Source organism: Candoia aspera, chromosome 8 (assembly GCF_035149785.1).
Source record: "Candoia aspera isolate rCanAsp1 chromosome 8, rCanAsp1.hap2, whole genome shotgun sequence".
Classification (NCBI taxonomy): Eukaryota; Metazoa; Chordata; class Lepidosauria; order Squamata; family Boidae; genus Candoia; species Candoia aspera.
In genome coordinates this window covers 70,246,083-70,261,912 of record NC_086160.1, presented here as the reverse complement: position 1 = coordinate 70,261,912, position 15,830 = coordinate 70,246,083, and the positions used below count along the sequence as shown (strand labels likewise).

General features: G+C 41.4%; 1 protein-coding gene across 6 annotated transcripts in view; it reads left to right on the top strand.

Annotated features, from left to right (window-relative positions):
* The first annotated feature begins 239 nt into the window (after positions 1 to 239).
* GC (GC vitamin D binding protein) overlaps positions 240 to 15,830 on the top strand; it is a 35,744-nt gene continuing 20,153 nt past the window's right edge. For 5 of the 6 annotated variants that reach the window (XM_063309663.1, XM_063309662.1, XM_063309661.1 and 2 more), the window contains exons 1-5: positions 240 to 362; positions 10,862 to 10,931; positions 11,799 to 11,931; positions 14,089 to 14,300; positions 15,486 to 15,618. In XM_063309663.1, the coding sequence (XP_063165733.1) occupies positions 299 to 362; positions 10,862 to 10,931; positions 11,799 to 11,931; positions 14,089 to 14,300; positions 15,486 to 15,618 (612 nt within the window). In that variant the 5' untranslated portion in view covers positions 240 to 298. Of the gene's footprint in view, positions 363 to 10,859; positions 10,932 to 11,525; positions 11,705 to 11,798; positions 11,932 to 14,088; positions 14,301 to 15,485; positions 15,619 to 15,830 lie in introns of those variants that run through there. The other variant, XM_063309664.1, reaches the window with a different exon arrangement.

Here is a 15,830-nt window from a genome sequence, read left to right as displayed (position 1 = left end):
GGGCAATTCTCACACAGAGGGTTTAAGGGCACTGAGTTAATGTTTAAGCCTGAGCAAGGGCTGGGGTCAATCCTCACCTATTGCCATGTGTTTGCCTGTCTCTGGACCTTTGCTTTATCTCAGCCAGGCCAAGGATGCCTGCCCCTGACCCTTGCATGGCAATTAATCATTGATCAAGAAATCAGGGGGGAAGCAATATATAAATACAGGGGTTTGCTCATCAGCCCCTGCTTGCGAAGCAGCCGTAGAAAGCAACAGCAATTGCATGACAATCCTGTGTGACTGCTAGGGAACCAAAATGAAGGCAGGGACTGTAAGCATCTTGCTGCTCCTGTTCACATATAGTCACGGACTTGAGAGAGGTATGATTTATATTTATCCTGAAGGGGGGGGGGTGGCCAGACACACACACACAGGCACACACATGCTGCTCTGATGCCCCGAGATTGTACCCTTTGATTCTCCATGATAAAACATAAAAAGAGGGTGATTTTCCTAGCCATCATAAGAAATGCAGTTTGTCTGTGGCTGAACAGTAATTGCACTGAATGCATAGATAAGCTGCATTGATTCCTTTTGGTCTTGGCTTGGTAGTGCGAGAAGTTTCATCACTGAATGCTGGAATAAAAAACCTGCTTTCAGCCAAATCTATCAGGGCTCTTCTGGATAAAAACCTCCCTTCCCAGTGCTCTTGTTCTCTCTCAGATTTTGATTTGTTTTTTATGAGCATGGGGAAAAAGTTAGGAGACTTTTGTGCCCTCTGTATCAAGAGTGGTCCCCAAGGGCTCTCCCAGATTAGCAAGGAGACTTCCAGAAATGCTATCCTTTGCACAGAGACTCCAATAAATGTTAAACTAAATGGTGGAGAATTTAACTTCAGCAAATCCATCCTCGTTAGGGGATATGCTTCTGAGCATATGCAGAGGGCCAAGAGAATGCCCAGTCATTTAAGTAGCAGAATGACCCATTAAAAAGAAAAATGTTCCTAAAATCTTGGATCCTAGTTATGGGCTTCTTTACTACCAAGGAATGCTAAAAGACATTCATTATATTGGAAGTAAAAGGTAGATTCATTAGAAATAAATTGGCAAGGAAGCCTCACCAAACTAAACTAAATTAAGCTATGTCTTCAAGACAGGGAAAGACAAGAGGGAGACAAGAGGCAAGAAGTTTCATTAAGAGTCAAAGTTTGCTTGAGATTTGTTTTACTAGCAATAGACCACCAAGACAAACACTAGGATGGTATGTAAAGAATGTTCTCCTTATTTCCAATCGAAAGAATCATAGATGCAGCAGGATGGTGCACTTCTCCCACAATTATTCTACTGCTCCATTCCCTGCTGATTCCCTGCTCATTAATTCTAAACTCTTCTTCCTAAAGAGGAGCAAAGAAAAAAAAAAGGGTTGCAATTGCTCTACTTTTTGGGGGTGGATTTCCATGTGTTTTCCATCACAGATGGAGTTATACTCTAAAGGTACAGAAAGGCAGGTTCCAGTGGAATGTTTGCAGAAACTTCTTAAAAGTAAGAGGAGCTAGTAGGAAGGAAATAATCAAATAAATGTTCTCCTTGGGGGGTGGGGGGAGTTGATTAGAAGGTGAGGGGTGTATTCTTCTTTTAATATAAGGGGAGGGAGCAACTGTATTTAGTGATGTTTATATTGTGCCAATGGAATGATTGATAGAAATAATGTGATTTTGGTTTAATATAGAGTAAGGCATTGATTGTGAAAGATTGATGCATATCCTTGCTGTTAAAAGTCAGAAGTCACCTCTATTTCTAACTTCAAAGAAAAAAATTATCTTGGGTTTCCACACTTTTTTAGTTTTTTTTCTTTTCTTTTTCTTTGTTGCTTTTTGTTTTTCTGCCGTTTTTATCTTTGCCTGAAATCTAATAAAATTCTTATACAAAAAAACGTAAGAGGAGTTCAGCAGCAAAAGGAAGTCCAATTGCTGGAAAAAAATGTAGAAGAGGACAACTGAGTCATAGGGCACTCAAAGGACTTCTTTCTGAGCAAAGGACAGAATCGTTGGAACTTTTAGCTTGGGGAAAAAAGCAACTGAGGGAGTCATGGTTGGGTAATGGAAAATGGGTGAGCATTCTCCTGCTCACACTTCTCATCAAACCCCAAAGCTTTTTCCAGAGCTTTGGACTACAAATTACCTGGTAATTGATTACCTGGGGCCTTTCATCTTTCACAATTAATATTTCCATTACACTGGCATTAAGGTACTCCTGGCTCTGTCAAACCTCTAATTTTCCTATTTATCTATGTGATAAATGAAAAGTCACCACAAAAAAAAACACCCACACCTTTCCAAAATGGATTCAAAGCCAGAGAAGGTTCTGGGAATTAATACTGAGCAACTCCACAGCAGGAGTGGGAAAGAAAAACAGGGGACTAAGGTGTATCATGCAGTTTGCCCTTTTTTGACCAGCCTGCAATCCCGGCTGCAAGTGAATCAGCATTCACTTTTTCTGAGAACAGATTTTGGGAATGACAATAGCATCCTTGAGCCCCAATTTTCCCTCCTGCCTCACCACTGAAAGTTATCACTGTAATTTTGCAGTGCTTTCATTATGACTCAGAGCAATTTAGTTTGTTTGTCAAGAAGCAAAGTACACTGGTTCTTGGCAGAGATCAGTTTTCAGTGGGAAAGAATAAAAGTTATGAGCTGTGCCTGGCTTGCACACCACCTCCCTTTCCATTTGCTCTGATACAATTTACTATTGATGGACCCTGATTGCACGGGATGTCAGCTAAGCTGGCCTTTAATCAAAGGAAAGAACAGATTTGGGGCCTAAATTAAAATCTGTACATCAGAGTGGCTTATATGAATTTAGAATTGGCCAAGCCAGATCAAAGATACTGTAGTTATCTATTTGTTTGCTTAGGGTGTTAGGTAACTAATTTTGGATGGCTTTTTTAGCTGTGAATCTAAACTGTCAAGTGACATCTGCCATCAAATTAGAAAATGTAGAAAAAAATCAGTTCTTCTGTTTGGGAAGATATATTGAACATTATTCTGGAAGGAAGGAAGGAAGGAAGGAAGGAAGGAAGGAAGGAAGGAAGGAAGGAAGGAAGGAAGGAAGGAAGGAAGGAAGGAAGGAAGGAAGGAAGGAAGGAAGGAAGGAAGGAAGGAAGGAAGGAAGGAAGGACCCCAGGTTTTGTAATGGGATGTGAGAACTGCAAGATTTGTGTCAGTCGTTCAAGATAGTCCAGACCAAGAAACCAAAGTGATGATGATGATGATGATGATGATGATGATGATGATGATTTAATTAAATTTATATGCCACCCGACTGCCAGTGACTCTGGGCAGTTACTATTTTTATTATAATGTTACAGTAACAGAATCTTGCAGGTATCTCCCCTCCCTGCCTTTACACTCAACAGAACTAGGGAGGGTGAAGTCACAGATGCTTCCTCAAATTACATTCTGCTTTGGACTCAGAGTTCTCTTATCTGACCTTGTCTTTGTTGAAGTTCTTCTTCTTGCTCCTCAAGGTTATTCTCACAGCCCATTACAGGTTTCTAGCTACTCCCACCTTCCACATTGGGACAGTTGTGGAAATTTACCAGGTGAAGGTTTCACTGATGAATATGAGGAACAGATCTGATTGTCACTCACCCAGAGAATCAGGCAGGAGTACTTGATCTCTACTGTTTTGCAACTGAGCACAGAACGAGATCTGGCTACTGTCTTGGCAGAAATCAGGGGACCCATCCAAAGGCAATAGGATCCCAGTTACTCCTGAATCATGGCTTTCCGCAGCCTGGGCCCTCAATCTGAGCTGTTCCATAGCTCTCACAGAAGCCCATGTTATGACTGCTAGAAGAGATGGGCTGAATATTTCATTAGCTGCTTTATGGTAATGCAGTTTGACAAGGCAATATCAGTAACATTGGCTCAGCACCTCCAGCAACAAAAAAGTGCCTCTCAATTACTAAATATCAGTATGCTAATAAACTCCTCATCAAATCAAGTGTCTTTTATTCACACCAGAAGAATGGCTCTTTTCAGTCCCTGGCTCATCTGAGCAATAACATGGAAAAAGTAGATCCTCCTTGCTGATTTCCCAGCAGATAATCTTCCAAGATTTTCAAAGGTGCATTTAAACTTTTTCTTCTAGATTTTTTTTTTTGGGGTCTCCATAGTCCTACTTTATATTATAAGATAAAGGAATTGTAACATCTTTATCACCCTTATCATTTTAGTTTCCAGCTGTCATGCTTGCATTGGATGGTTTAATTCTTTTCTTTTATTCATTAGCCTACTTTTCTGCTTGAGGAATAAGTCCCTAAGATGGAAAGCAACAATGACAAGAAAAGAACTAAAATATCCTTTGAGTTGAGTTTGACTCCTGGATGACTTCAGGGATAGATCCATATATTTACAATACATTGTCGTCATTGTTTTCTTCCTGAAAACTTCCTGCTGGTCTCCAAGGACCTACCAGGTACCTTCCTGCTTAGTTTTTGGGGATCAGCCAAGGTTGATCCTACCTAGCTGCTGCCTAGCTAGATTAGCAAAACAAAAGATGTATCCAAAACACATTATATCCCTGAATATTCAAAGAAAGAATTAGAATGCCGAGTAGAACTCTATTCCAGGAATTCTAAAACTGAGTTGGTTGCAGACAGCAAATATGAAAGAGCAGTTTTTCTCAACTTTTTCCCATTTAGGTTAAGAATGGGTGGGAGGGAGTTCTTTCAGATTCTCAGCCCGTCTTATCTCACCCACTCTATCCATCCTACCCATCCTCTGTCATGAAACTTCCTGAAACTGAGATTTTGCAATCTCTATAATAGTCAGCTTTGAATGTTATGAAAAGGGAGAAGCTGACGTCAGGTCATTCTGCCCCCCCTCCTGTGAGGAGCTCTGTTCCAGCCTCGGAGAGAGAGAACCACACAATTTCTTGCCCTCACCCCCAAGTCCCTGGGAGAAATATAAAAATAGCAGCAAACACTTAAATGAATAAAAGATAAGACACAGAAGCAAAAGAAAAACCACCCTTTTATTTACCTAGAAAATTTATGGCCAGCCCTGATTACAGCTACCCTGCTCAAAGCAGCTCAATTAAAACCATTAAAAAGATTAGCAGAATAAAATTGTTCTGGACATCATAGCAAAAGCCAAACAAACCAGCCCCTCAACAAAAGTATTCGGCTCTTTTTTTAACCAGGCTACCAATATTGCATGTGTGTGTGTGTGTGTGTGAGCCTGTAAGGTGCCAGGTTAGAAAACAGGAGACCAGGAGTTCTAATCCTACCTTTGGCACAAAGCCAGCTGGATGACCTTGAGCCAGTCACTTTCTCTCAGCCCTAGGAACAAGGCAATGGCAAACCACTTCCAAAAAACCTTGCCAAGAAAACTGCAGGGACTTGTCCAGTGTTTGTGTGTGTGTGTGTTCCCTTCTCATCCCTATGGTTGATATGTGTCTTCCTCAACCTCGGGTCCTCTACCAGAAGCCTGGGAGGCTGAGGGTTCTGCACAGAATCTCAGCTGTTCCTGGCACTGCAGTCTTCTGGGCAGAAAGCTCTGATGATGCTCCTGGGATCTGCTGGAGCCCCTCTCCCAGCTTCAGAGCCACAGCCCCGAGTGCCCCTACCACCTCTGGGACCACTTTGGCCTTCAATTTCCACATCCCCTCTATTTCCTCCTTCAGGCCCTGGTACTTCTCCAGCTCCTCGTACTCCTTCTTCCTGATGTTGCTGTCACTTAGGACAGCTACATCTATCACCACTGCTGTCTTCTGGGCCTTGTCTACTACCACGATGTCTGGTTGAATATACTTTCACTGGGGTATGTAGAAATGAGGACATAGTGTCTGCCATTAGGTTGTAGAACATCTCCTGACACTAAAATCTGTGTTGCATCAATGTGCTGGGGAAAGTCTAATGCATACATATGGATGGGAGTTGAGATTCAATAATTTTGCACACCTCCCCCCAGTCCTCTATGGCTATGAATCTGTAGCATGATAGTCCCCCCCCCACATTAGCACTCTGAGGTTGAACTATTACTCCCATCATCCCTGACTATTAGCTGAGCTGGTTGGGTTTATGGAAATTGGAGCAGCAGAAATTCAGAAAATCTTACCAAAGTGGGGGACCTATTGATCCATCTAATGTAAAGTTACCTACAAAGTTTGGCAATTGTTTACTTGCATTTGCTGCCAAAAAAATTCTCATCTTATGGGCAGAAGTAAGGCACTGAGCTAAGGATCCTTTTCATGTGTTTTCCTACTATGCATTTTGTTTTGCTTGTTTATATATCATGGGTTCCTAGCCATGGAGCTCACGGTCTATTCCCCAATATTTAGGATCCAAAATTAGAGTGGCTATAAAGGCTTCTGCAATTAAACTGGCCTGTTTCCACTTTCCTTCTCTATTGGCTTCTCCCAAAAGAAATGTCCCATCTGTTGAAAACCTGGTTCCTGAAAGCAGAATAATTGCAGATACAGTATGTGGAAAGGTTGTGCAGATCAGCTCCAAATCAGCCCTTTTGGAGGACTAAGTCCCTTTTTTCAAAACACCAGATTCAGTTTGATCTGAATCATCAGTCCAATCAGAAAAGTCAGTTCAGTTCAGAGACTCAGTAAAACCTCCATTGAATCAAATCTCTGGATCAAAGCTTCATTCAGTCTTATGATGTAGATTGGGGAGAAATAGAAGTCCACATCCATATAACAGCCCTGTTATTTGGTGATCTTCAAATTAATCCAGATTGTGATCCAGTCACTCTTCCCCCAAAAGTAATGCCTCATGGCAGTTAACATAAAGATCATGGCTAGATTTCCCATTCTAATTTATACTTGGTAGTAATGATTTAGGAAGCCCAACCAACCCACTTTTCCAACTTAATTGATGCCGCTTTGTTGAATTAGCCTTTCATTAAGAAGTCCTTTGACACATACTGCAGATACATGGATCACAACATTTTCTTTGGAGCTTTAATAATAGAGGATATTCTTTCAGATGAGTAAACACAGAAGTGAAGGGCTCATGAAAGCAAATATTTTCCACTGTGACAAACCCCAACACAAGTCCACCCTCTTCAGGTTCTTGCTAGAATAGCCAACTTATGCTTCAGTTTTGTTCAATACAAAGAAGGCTATCCAATGTCCAGTTTGTGAAAAGTAATCTCCATATAAATGGATTAAGATTGGTAATGGAATAGGTTGCCAAAAGGGAATTGTTCTGGATGTTTGACAGCTAAATATCAATACTGGCTTGCCACCCAACTGGTGTTCTGTTCCACAAAAGAAAGACTTGCTGTGCTGCATGAGTGGATGGTTTCCCACAAATTGCAGGTACACTTCTGTGTCCCTGTGTCCATAGAATATGTTTAGCCTGATTAGTGAATGGCCCATTTTCTAGATCTGCACAGTATAGTGAATTACAACTCACCAAAATACACTAGGTTGATGCAACAGGTGAAGTGACAAAACCCCACACTTGGACTAAGACTGATCAAGTTTAGTGCTTCTGCTAAGCTTTTACCTGGTCCTTGTGACAAGTTGTATGGACACCGTCTTTGGGTATGAGTGTTGTAGCTCCACCCATCATCTCCACCTTCCTGTGAAAGACCTAAAGGGTTTCATGAGGGCAATGTTTCTCCATCCAAGTGAAACAGTCTGCTTATAGTAATGCTTGATCTCCTTATCTTTGAGGAGAAACTATTTGTTAGTGATTCTGGCCAGCCTACAGATATTTATTCATGGAAACATGATGATTTCAGGACAATGTCTGGGATGAAAAAAACTGCAAAGATTAGCAATTATGATGCATGCCTACAGATAAGAAGAGACAATGATTTAAGGTGTGCATTTCAGTGAAAGAACAAAAGAAGTAGCTTGGGGACACAGACAGAAGCATCCGCAAAGGGGTCAAAAAAGTCAAAATGGTATCTGTGTCTATATGATCAAAGCCCTGCCCCTTTGTAAAAGGGTGGGGCTTCAATCATGCAGTTATGGAAGCCATCTTAACTTTTTTTTTTATTGTCCCTGTGGATTCCCCTGAAGGGGAGAAAAAGATAGACAACTATATTGGTCTGAATCACTTGGAATATGAGGGGTGGTTGGACCCCTCACTAGAAGAAAAGTTTTTTGCCTGCAAATGTTACATTTTACATGTTCTTCTCTACTTGGAAAATATCATATATTATATACGTTATGAACCATGGCTTTTTAAAAAACTAATCTAGAACTTTTTCGCTTGCAACTATTTGAACACTAAATTTATTCCTTCCTTCCTGAAAAGAATCCAGCTGGCTTTCCACTCCTTCTCAGTTTGTGATTTGCTGCTTTTTGTTTGCAAACACAAGCAATGTACTTTCCATTGAGTTATGATGGATACTGTGTACTTTAATGCTCACTGGTTTTTTGGCTTCTTGGTTTTGCTGCATTTAACAAGCCCCTCTTTCTTTGTTTCTTCATTCATTCAAGGAGTGAAGCTTCCCCCTCATCCATTTTTCTTTCAATTTCTGGAAAACAGCATCAATACCTGAGTTCTTAAAGTGCCCAGAGAGCTTTGGCACTTGTGCAATTTACCATTTTCATTAAATAAATAAACGAAGTTCAGTCTTTTGAATTCAAAGCTGAAATCCTATAAACCCCTTAGCTAGGAGCACAGCTCTTCTGAAAGCAATGAGTCTTACTTCTCTAAAGATACTCTTCCTATTAGATGGAGGACCTACATTTCAGGGTCATTCTATATCATCCTGAAATTAACATGATTTATTAAATGAAGGAGGAAAATCGAACAGAGGGAAAAAGGAGAGAACCATGCAGGAGTCTGCACAAGCCAACAAAGAGGTTGAGTAATTTGTAGTTCAGCAGTCATAAGAAACCCAGCCATTGTCTTGTCACTGTGTGAAACAAGCCATAGTATGTGGCTCATCTGCTTGAGTATAGCATGCAACATGAGCAGAGCAATTGTGAATGGTCTGTGTCGGTTCAGACAGAGCATATTCTGTAAATGTCTCCACTTTTTTTTCAGAAACCAAGTGCAGCAAGGTAGAACAGTGATTCATTGATGTCCACAGTGGGGGTAAAATGGTGGGCACGACAGGGTAATTTAAGCCCCAGTCCCTTTTAACATGCTTCATGTAAAAAAGGGTGGGGTTTCAATCATCCAATCACATCACCATTTTGACATCGTTGACACCCCCCTCCCAAGAACACCCTTGGATAACCACCAGGACTGCAACATTCACCTTGTTTTAATTTGGGAGGAAATTCATTCAAATAGTGCATTAAGCCCACTGGAACTGGCCAGTTGTACTGAATTTCATCAGCATAATTTCTAGGGATCACAAATGATGCATCTGGCTGTCTATCTGAGCCATATGCCTATCTCAGCATTACTGTACCGTTTGAAAGAAGAGGAGTCTTTTTCTTTAAGATTTTCCTTTTTTCATAGTTATTCTCTTAGTATTGCATCACTCCATGCAGTAAACAAGCAAAGATCTTCATTTCATCCAGCATTATAATGATTTCCCAAGTGGATAGTGAAGATGAAAGAAATGATAAAGGGATGTTCAGAATTTCAGTGTTTCCCAATTCTAATGGTTTTAATAAATCAGGGTGACAGCAGAACACTAATGGGAAGACTATCTCCTAAGCAGCTGGAGAGAAAATAAAGAGGTGGCCTTCATCTAAAATTCTCTTTCCCTCAGTGATTGTCAAACTGCACTGAAGTGCCTTAAGTACTCAAAAGTAATCATTTAAATGGATGCTCTCCGTTTAAGCTATGATTTATGGTCTCTCTAAAGGAGGAACTATCTAGAGTTAGAGCGATTTCTAAGCAGATATAAATAAAGCTTTGAGTGATAAGCAGGATGATTGGGGGATGTTTTTAAACTCCAGTTCTATCAAGTAACCCATCAGAAAAAGACAAGAACAATGTAGTTTTTATAGGGCACTATTTGAAGAACAGACACATATTTCTTTCACTTATTACAGATGGGCTGAAGGTTCAAAGGTGGTTGTTGAACTTGATAATCAGAGCCTGTGTTTTTCTTGTCTATTTGGCAGTGAACAAAGTGGCAATAGAATTTGTTATGGCAAAGAGGTGGCTAATCCATCCATGCTTAGTGCAACAAGGTTTGAAAGATAGCACTTCATCAACATGTCATCCCCCAACAAAAGTGGCGTGTACCAAAATGACTTTGAGGAGATACAAAGCCTATGACTGCTATCCTGCCTCCAATCTATTTCTCATTTTGGAGACCTGCTTAAGCATCCTTGAGTTGTGATAATGGGTTCTGTTAGTGATTTGAATCATTCTTGTATACATTATAGTCCCTTGTTCACCTTTTTTTAACTGTGAAATTTGAGTTGTAGAGAAAGGAAGAAGGAGGTTAGACAGTATAAGTCCTGCAACTTTGAATTATACAGCTGGTTTTTGAAGCCCTTTTTTTTCCTATCACCACTCAGCTCAGTGCAGGAAATTTAGATAGCTTGCTAACACAAGGCTGTCCATGAGTAGGGACAGTCATCAGCCCTCTACCTGAATATTGGGTTCCATTCTTGAATTCTGCTATACTTAAGGAATGATCCATAAATGAAATCTCCCTGCTTGCATTTAGAGCTCACTAAATCTAGTCTTACTTTCTGAAGCATCAGAGAAGATTTTGCCACCTAATAATAAATGATCACCCTTGAGTTAGCTGAAGTGTAAGTTAGAATTCTGCCTTCTACCAAAAACTTTGATTATGGCAAGGATCAAAGTAGGTCAAGAAGGTCTCACCTATGACCAATCCTGATCTGCTTTTTTTAAAAAAAATAAAAATTCCTTTCTCTTCAGCACTTGAACTATTTGCTATTAACCCACATTTCATCTTTTGTTTTTACAGGAAAGGATTACTTCAAAGAAAAAGTTTGTAATGAATACAACATATTGGGGAAAAAACATTTTCATTCCTTGTACGTATTTTGAAGGAGGATTGTTTCACTTTTCAGAGTTCAGAATGCTGGCGTGGTGTTTAATACCATAGCATTTAAACATATTATACTTGGTGGTGCACAGAAACCAGGACTGTCCCAAAGAATGGAGTCAAAGCTTCAGCAAGAAATAGGAAATAGTGTCAGGAGAACAGGGTGGAATCTGTGTCCTGTGTTCTTAAGAGTGTAGCAGTTGAAATAAAGAGGAGATAGAATTCCCAAGAAGGACTTCAGTCAAGTGGTGGTGGCTACCATTTTGACTTTTGGAACCCCCTCCTTATGGCTGTCCCTGTCTTAGGCCAGAGTTTTTCTGATAAATAAACAGTAGCTGGTGGAAACTGGGAAACCACTTTGAACTTCTATGACTCCCATTTCCTTCAGGTCCTTAAATTGGCCATAGCCTGTGCTCAAAACAATCTTCATCTTCAAGATCTTGAACTTCATTCCCCAGAATAATCTTAGAGAACTTGGAGGATGTGTTAGCATCATGTCTTCTACACTGGTTGGGCATTTTGAGAATGTATTAATTAAGCCATTGATTCATTGAGTTTCTATCACTCCTTTCCTTTTCTTCAGTTAAATACTCAAGGGACTAAATTAAAAAAACAAAAGTTCAAAAAAATAAAAGCAAGATTAAAAAGAAGACATTTAAATTGACAAACTGCCAGCTTATAAAGGTCTGAGTGGAGAGATGTATTTGACTTGGAAAAATAGAGGACAAGTGCCTCTCACAAATGAGACATTCTGCAGCCCAGGTGTACTCCCACAACTCCAGTAAAGAGACCTTTCAAATCAAGTGCAAAGTAACTTTTTGGAGTGCTACCATGCATCTTTTAACTTTGTTTGCAGGTCAATTGTCATGAACAGCAGGAAGTATTCTAATGCCACCATTGACGAGATCATGAATCTGGTGAACAAGATGGTACACCTAGCTGAAAAATGTTGCACTGCAGGAGCTGATCCGGACTGCTATGACAACGAGGTAGAATTCTGCACCTATGCAGGCATATCCAGTCTTTCTGAGAACAGAGACAGTGGAATACTATTTGAAATACATGGGTGGGCAACCAACATTCATTCTAGTCAGCCATGAGCTCATGCAAGATGCTCAATTCCCTTCCTTTCCTTTCTTTTTCTACTGACCTCCACAATGGTCACCTGGCAATTCATGGCTACCAACCCTTCATTGAGAAGGCTGGAGGGAGGAAGTCTTTTTCTCCCCAACAAAATTTTCCCTTTTAAAACAATCTGACAACCTAAGCTTACCAATATCTTCCTCTGGTATGTGAAAAGCACTGTATGGTTCTTGTAGTAGAGAATATACTGTATATAGCACATGATTGAACTGTTGGGTTCTCAATGTTCTCTGAGCTTGGTTGTTTTCCTGCAGGAACCAAGCTCAGAGAACACCAAGAACCCAACAGTACTATTTTGTGTTTGCAAGGATCCATACTCAAATACTTCCTTCTGACATTCTTTGAATCAGATCTCACTTTGCTATCACCTATTTATGCTTTCTCCGGCTCATAATTCAGTTCTTTATTCTAGCATATTTACAACCTGTTTACTTTCTTTATTAACAGGTGTTCAAAATGTTACTATAATTTCTACTGATATTGTTTCTTTCTTTCATCCCCCTTTCATATCTACCTTTTCCTCATTAGCAGCATCTAAAAATGTTTTGTCTACTTCTTTTAAAATCCCTGGATCACTTTGGAGATTAATTCTGAATCATCTTGCTGGTTATCTTTTTTGTTTGTTTGTTTTACTACCACTCAACTGAAAGTTAAGCACACATAAACCCATTAAGATTACTCTTGCTGCGTTCTTTGTAGGAGGAGAGTTGTGTTAGTCTATGGTGGTAAAAAAACAAAAAGTGTGATAGCACCATTTCTGACTAACAAATTAAAAGGCCTAAGTTTTTTTGAGCTGCAACTCACTTCATCAGGATTGAAGTTGTGTTGTGCTCGTCACACAACATGTGATTAATTCATGGAATCACTGGTGTATGATCAAGCTACACTTCATGAGAACTGGTGATGGGAATTCTGCAAGGGTTCCTTCCCCATTCAGTAAAATGGGGTGGAGAGCGGAGTTTGATCTGGACTTGGCTTCACATGGTAAGGGATTTGAACTTAAAATAGTTGCATTTGATATTTTGGGAACAACTATTTGGGCCCAATGACCACGGCATTCTCCCCTACTCTTTAAAGGCATCCTTGCTTGGCACTTTGAGAAGCATGTGGTAGCCAGATCTAACCTCAACAGATTTCCCAGAGTGCTCCAGAGTATAGCTTAGTCAAAGGCATAGACTAAGCTCCCTAACATTGCTTGGAGAACTGTTAATAAACTGCCTTGAAAAGCCACACTTGATCTTCCTGATAATTCATTGTTAAACCTCTTCTGGAAAATTCTCTTGCAGTGATGCAGAATGATGAATGGAGTCCATTCATCTTCTTTTTGCTTCCCATTTCCCTCCTCCTCCTCCTCCTCCTCCTCCTCCTCCTCCTCCTCCTTCTTCTTCTTCTTCTTCTTCTTCTTCTTCTTCTTCTTCTTCTTCTTCTTCTTCTTCTTCTCTCTCTGCATTCCTTGTTTTGCCTCTCTTCTTCCTCCCATACCATGTTCGTAGAGAGGAGACAGATTACTCTTACCTGACTTGCAAGTCGCCCATTCCTAACCAAAATCTGGGAATAATTATTTATGTTAGGGAACTGACACAATGGGGCCCCAATCCAAACTGGGCACAGACACACAGATCTGGGGCAAAAAAGTTTGCACAGGTTCCGGTCCAGATCTCCATATATCCTGGAATTCAGATGGTTTTAAAATAATCTAGGATTGTTTATAAAGACTAAACAGATACCCTCCATGTTCAAGAGTATCATGTCACTGAAAACCAATTTCTGGGAGCTAGCATGGAAGACAGCTACTGCCTTTGGGGCCAGTGTGTGGCCATCCCAGCAGACATCTACCTGGCTTCAGTGGGAAATATGGCAGTAAATTAAATGAAACTTTGCTGGGATCGAGTGGAATTGTCCTCCTCTTCTTCCATACCAGAGAAAGACCAATAACATAGACCTCTTTCTCTCTCTGCCCCCTCTCCTCCATCTCTTGCTTTCCTATCAATCCCCCCCCCAAGTCTTCTGCTTTCTCTAACAAATCCTGCAGCCCAGATGCTCCTTTCCCAAAGCACCCAGGGATAGCTGGATGCTGCACTGAGAAAGGCCTTGCTCGAAAGCTGTGCCTGGCAGCCTTGAGGCACCCACCAAAGGAGTTCCCGACCTATGTGGAGCCATCCAATGAGGAAATATGTGACACCTTCAAGAAGGACCCTCAGGGCTTTGAAGACAGGTGAGATGTCAAGAGCATCAGCCATCTTCACTGCGTCATGAATTTCTGCACATGCTGCAAATCAGTCCCAGGCAAAGAAAGTTTTCCTTTTCTCTCATGTAATCTGAGGTGTGGTTTGATTATCACTATTCTTATCTTCTAGGGTGCCTCTTGGAGTCCCCTCACCAATGGAATTATGCTAGCATTACTACATGAGCTGCCATCCTTCCCAAATACATTCTGGCAAGGGGGACGCGGTGGCACTGCGGGTTAAACCGCTGAGCTGCTGAGCTTGCTGATCAGAAGGTTGGCGGTTCGAATCCGCGTGACGGGGTGAGCTCCCGTTGCTAGTCCCAGCTCCTGCCAACCTAGCAGTTCGAAAACATGCAAATGTGAGTAGATTAATAGGTACCGCTTCGGCAGGCAGGTAATGGCGTTCCATTTAGCCATGCCGGCCACATGACCACGGAAGTGTCTACGGACAAACGCCGGCTCTTCGGCTTTGAAACGGAGATGAGCACCGCCCCCTAGAGTCGGACACGACTGGACTTAATGTCAAGGGAAACCTTTACCTTTACGGGGCCTCTTGGAGTCCCCTCATCAATGGAATTATGCTAGCATTACTACATGAGCTTCCATCCTTCCCAAATACACTCTGGCAAGGCGGGAAGGAAGTATGCCACAGTCATCCCATTGTTCTAAACCCCATGAGCTGGAAATGATTCTCAATATCCTGGTCGTAGCACCATGGGAAGCATCTACTTCTGCTCAGCTTTCTAGGTTCCTGTTCATGGAACAGGAGGAGGGCTAGAGAAATACATGGAAATCCCCTACCTAACACTTTATCTCTAAAGGAGTCAAACACTGTAAGTCACCCAGAACTCTGGAGCCAACCCAAGGTATGCAGAGAATTAGTCTCTCAAAAGGCGTTAGCCAGACGGTAGACTGGAACTGTGTGGCCAGAAGCTATGTAATTTCTTGAGTACCAGATGCTGGTGATGAAAGGGGAAAAAAGAGTTTCTGGAGGAAATTAGGCTAACTTTGGCATACTCCAGCAAAGCTGTTCTTAAGCACTGAAGTGCTTACCACACTAGTCCGCCATGCTACTTCTTTATGCCAAGAAAACGTCACGAAAGTGGCGTCCCCCCAGAGGGTCAGACATGACTCAGTGCTTGCACAGGGGACCTTTCACCTTTCACCTTCTAGGTTTTTGGCTGAGTATTCCAGCGACTACAGCTATGCTCCTTTGCCAGTCTTGCTGAACTCTACACGGACGTATTTATCCACTGTTAGAACCTGCTGTGCCAGCACACAGCAGACCACCTGCTTCTTGAAAGAGGTCAGTGCATTCTTTTCTCAACATGGAGTCTCTCATGCCTCCTTCTCCCTGCTCTTATCAGCTGTCCAACAAAATGTAATCTCACTCCATCCCACCTCCATTCTGGCTCCCATTGCATTGGAAAATCCATGGTCAAGTCTCCATCCCACCAAACTATTTTTCTAGGTACACTCAAGTGGTCGCTTGCCCAAGAGTGTAAAGCTGACCAAAGT